Source organism: Rutidosis leptorrhynchoides, chromosome 6 (assembly GCF_046630445.1).
Source record: "Rutidosis leptorrhynchoides isolate AG116_Rl617_1_P2 chromosome 6, CSIRO_AGI_Rlap_v1, whole genome shotgun sequence".
NCBI lineage: Eukaryota > Viridiplantae > Streptophyta > Magnoliopsida > Asterales > Asteraceae > Rutidosis > Rutidosis leptorrhynchoides.
Window position 1 is genome coordinate 355,910,400 of NC_092338.1, and position 3,980 is coordinate 355,914,379.

Consider the following 3,980-nt stretch of genomic DNA (forward strand, 5'->3'; position numbering starts at 1 on the left):
AAATGCTCAAAACAACTAAACGTCACAAAACGACATTAACTTCAATCGAACCTACCTACCACCAAAATCGCATGAACAAAGCGAACAAAAGCAAAAGCTACATACTAATGACAACATACGATTGCCAAAACACACAATCTAAGACAAAACGAAGCAAATTAAGAACAAGAAGCAAACACCACAAAAAAACGAACGACAATAACCAACTTAGGAATGTCCTTTCTTATTCTATTCGTCCGGGTGGCATAAATTTTAACATAATAATCTCTCCATCCCAGGGTAAGTGTCGATTTTTTTTCTTTTCAAAATGTCTCAATTAATTGTTGACTTTTAAATACGGAAAATAAATTTAACGAAGTTTACAGTATTGTCTTTAGTGAATCCCTAATGAATTAATTAAATTACAAAAATGAAAGGATATTCTAATTAATTGATTGCGGGTATAACTGTGAAATTTGGAAAAAGTACACTGTATGATAATGACATTTCATAAACTGTGTTTTTTGTCATGAGACAGTTAATCTGAGACGAAGGAAGTACATGTTATGAAGACAAGTGTTATGGCATCATATAGGGGTTACTAGGGTTTTTTTTTTTTTTTTTTTTTTTTTTTTTTTTTTTTTTTTACGGTTGGTCAATTTGTCGTGTTTGTAACTTCAATTGAGGTTTTTTGTAGGGTTTTGGTGTTGTTAGTTCGTCAATATGCGTTATGAAGCTTGAATGCATACTTGTGTACAAGAGATCGTTCGGATTGTAACCCTCTTGAGTCATTCGATCTATTTATATATAGACATATATTTTCGGAAAAAAAAAAGTTTCATGGCCTCAACTTTAGCCATGAATCATGATTGGTTTGTTGGCATGTTAAGATGAATCAAACATGATCCATGGCATGTTCATTCCATAAATATAAATAAATAAATACATAAATAAAACTAAGTCATTTAACATGACATAAAGGTCTAAAAAATGATGAAAAATCCTATTTTTTGTGATAGTATACTTTACCAAACATCTACTCAAACTCCCATATTATTATTGCCTTTTTGACCTTTTAGGTGCCTTCACAAAGCATCTTCCTACATGCTATATTCCATGAATTGAAAATGACCTCCACACTTCGTTCAATATAGAGTTTCAACAACCTATGATTAGACCCCAAAATTTTTCACAAATAACCCTTGGCCCATATATTTTATTGTGTGGTGCACCACATCATAAATCAACAAATCAAATGAATCCACTATTTAAAGTTAGAATAAAACAAAACTTTTAAGAGCCTCCTGCCGGGTCGGTTCAAATTAAGGTCAACCCATCACCAGTGAAGCTGATTTCTGATGAAGAAATTGAGTGTGTAATCATCTCATTCAAATCAGACACACTATCTTGTAAATTCAATAGCAAATCAGAGGTACTAAAACTCAATGATGGTTTAGCCTTTGGAACCATAGGGACCTCCGCCTCACCCACAAGCATTTGAACCACATTTCGCATTGTGGGCCTAACCGCTGGGTCCGGGTGTGAACAAACCAACCCAACTAACAACACTCTCATCATCTCCGCTTCCTCAAACTCGCCACACAAGCGTGGGTCAGCAACGGCTAACAACCGCCCTTCCCTATGCAATCCCCAAGCCCAATCCACCAAACTACTCCTTTGCCCATTCGCCGGGCCCGCCGCAACTCCATCCATCTCAATGGGCCTCCTACCACTAGCCACCTCTAACACCACCGCGCCAAAGCTATAAACATCAGTTTTTTCACTAGCCCGGCCCGTCAACAAATACTCCGGCGCCAAGTACCCCATTGTGCCAGCCGCAACCGTCGGGTCGGGCGACTTATTTTGTTCTATCTCTCGGGCCAACCCGAAATCACCCAATTTAGCATTAAACCCCTCATCCAACATAATGTTACTAGCTTTCACATCTCTATGTATAACTTGATTCTCACATTCATGATGCAAATAAGCTAAAGCAGAAGCAACACCCATTAATATTTTTTTCCTATGAGCCCATAACAATGTGAACCTTGATTCAAAAAGTGCTTTATCAAGTGACCCATTTGGCATTAAGTCATAAACAAGCATAATTTCATCTTTTTCATAGCACCAACCTTGCAACCTCAAAAGATTCCGATGCCTAAGCGTTCCAATAATCGATAACTCCGATAAAAACTCGGCTTTACCTTGATCACCACTATGGCTACATCTCTTTATAGCAACAACATTTCCTGTATCTAACAATATCCCTCTATAAACAGTTCCAAATGCTCCATGCCCGATTACCCGGGTCGGGTCAAAACATCTAGTTGCTAATTTAAGCTCTTTGTATGAAAATTCTTTAGGGGTTTTAAAAATATCACTAACAAAAAGTTCGGGTTTTTTCGGCTGTTTAAATTTCTTGGAATAAACCCATATCAGCAAGATTGCACATAAAGCTAAAAAGAATGCGCCGGCGGTCACAACTCCGGCGACGGCGCCGGCACCTTCTTTACACAATTTATTATGATGACATTTGCTTTCCTTTTGTGTTGTGTGAGCAGTTGGTATGTTTGAGTTTGACGGCGCCATTGACGGCGGCGATGAGTTAACGGCGTTGGCTGTGGGGTTCATGAAAGTGGCTGTTGGCGGCGGCGGTGGAGGTGAAATTGAACCGGGTTTCGTATCCGGTTCATCAAACATCGAATTAAACCTCCACCATTCAACCGAGTGGACCTCAGTACTTCCCTGAGTTGACCCGGCAAACCCAACGAACATAAACTCGTTTAAATATTGATTCAAATTCGTTGTCAAAGTCAAAACTGGTGATTCGGGTTTGGTATCAGAGTATGAAATGGATACATTGAGTTGCTGGGTTAACCCGGAGAAATCAACCCATGTGTTGACTAACTGACCACTTTTTAAATCAATGTCGACCGGGTCTAAATTAGCAACTCGGGTCGAAACCATGGAGTCAAGATCCAAACCCACATGATTCCCATTAACATCCTTAAACTCAAAATCCATTAACGTATCAAATTCAATAGCAACAGAACCTGACGGAATACCCAAAAACCCACCGGCGTCACCAACCGTTTCATCGTCGGGTGAAATCACAAAAGCCAACCCACCACCAATCGAATCTGGATTCAAATTGGCAATTAAGAACGAAAAGAATGTATTGAAGCTGGCCGGATTTGGGTACCCAGGTAGCCGGAATCTTACAGGCTTGTTGTATAAAACCCTGCCGGCACCGGAGTTTGGGACGGGGAGATCTTTTGTGAGTCTAACACTGTTATTGAACATATGGGCATCTCCTAAAAACGTTAAGCTTGTGAGTTTGAGTGTTTGGAAGTCAAATGTAGTGGCTCCGGTAGCTGCATTGCCGGAAAAACAGAGGGAAAACAGAGTAAAAACAAGAGGAGGAAACAGAGTGTGAAATAGGGTGTTTTTGATGGGAATTAAAGAAGGCATGATTTGGGTTTTAGATCTGAAGAACACCCATTAAAGAATTTTGAGATATGAAGATGGCTTGGTAGAATGATAAGATGATTGTAGAGAGAGAGACAGAGATTTTGCATGGAAAAGAACAAGAAAGAATAGTTGTGGTGGTGGAATGAAATGTGGTGATAGATATGGAATCCAAAGGCATACAAGTGGTTGATTTGGATTACACGTGTCAAACTTAAGATTATGATTTGTTTCAAGATAACTTAGTTTTTTCAGCGTATAGTGTATGGTTCTGTACTTCTGTTGCTTGACTATATAGATCAATCATATATTTTCTTAAGAAAAATATACTCCGTATATATTTGACTGTGAATACAAGATAACTTAGTTTTTTCAGCGTATAGTGTATGGTTCTGTACTTCTGTTGCTTGACTATATAGATCAAGCATATATTTTCTTAAGAAAAATATATATATTTGACCGTGAATAAATGAAGTGAAGTTTAGAGCTAGTCCGGTTCCGGCCCGCGCGACGCGGCGGGGGCTTTCGGCCTG

General features: G+C 38.9%; 1 protein-coding gene across 1 annotated transcript; it reads right to left on the bottom strand.

Annotated features, from left to right (window-relative positions):
* Positions 1-1,220: 1,220 nt before the first annotated feature.
* On the bottom strand, positions 1,221-3,549 carry LOC139852029 (L-type lectin-domain containing receptor kinase VIII.1-like). The gene has a single exon (XM_071841247.1). The coding sequence runs from the start codon at positions 3,448-3,450 to the stop codon at positions 1,297-1,299; it is 2,154 nt and encodes a 717-aa protein (XP_071697348.1). The 5' UTR covers positions 3,451-3,549; the 3' UTR covers positions 1,221-1,296.
* Between the last annotated feature and the right edge of the window lie 431 nt (positions 3,550-3,980).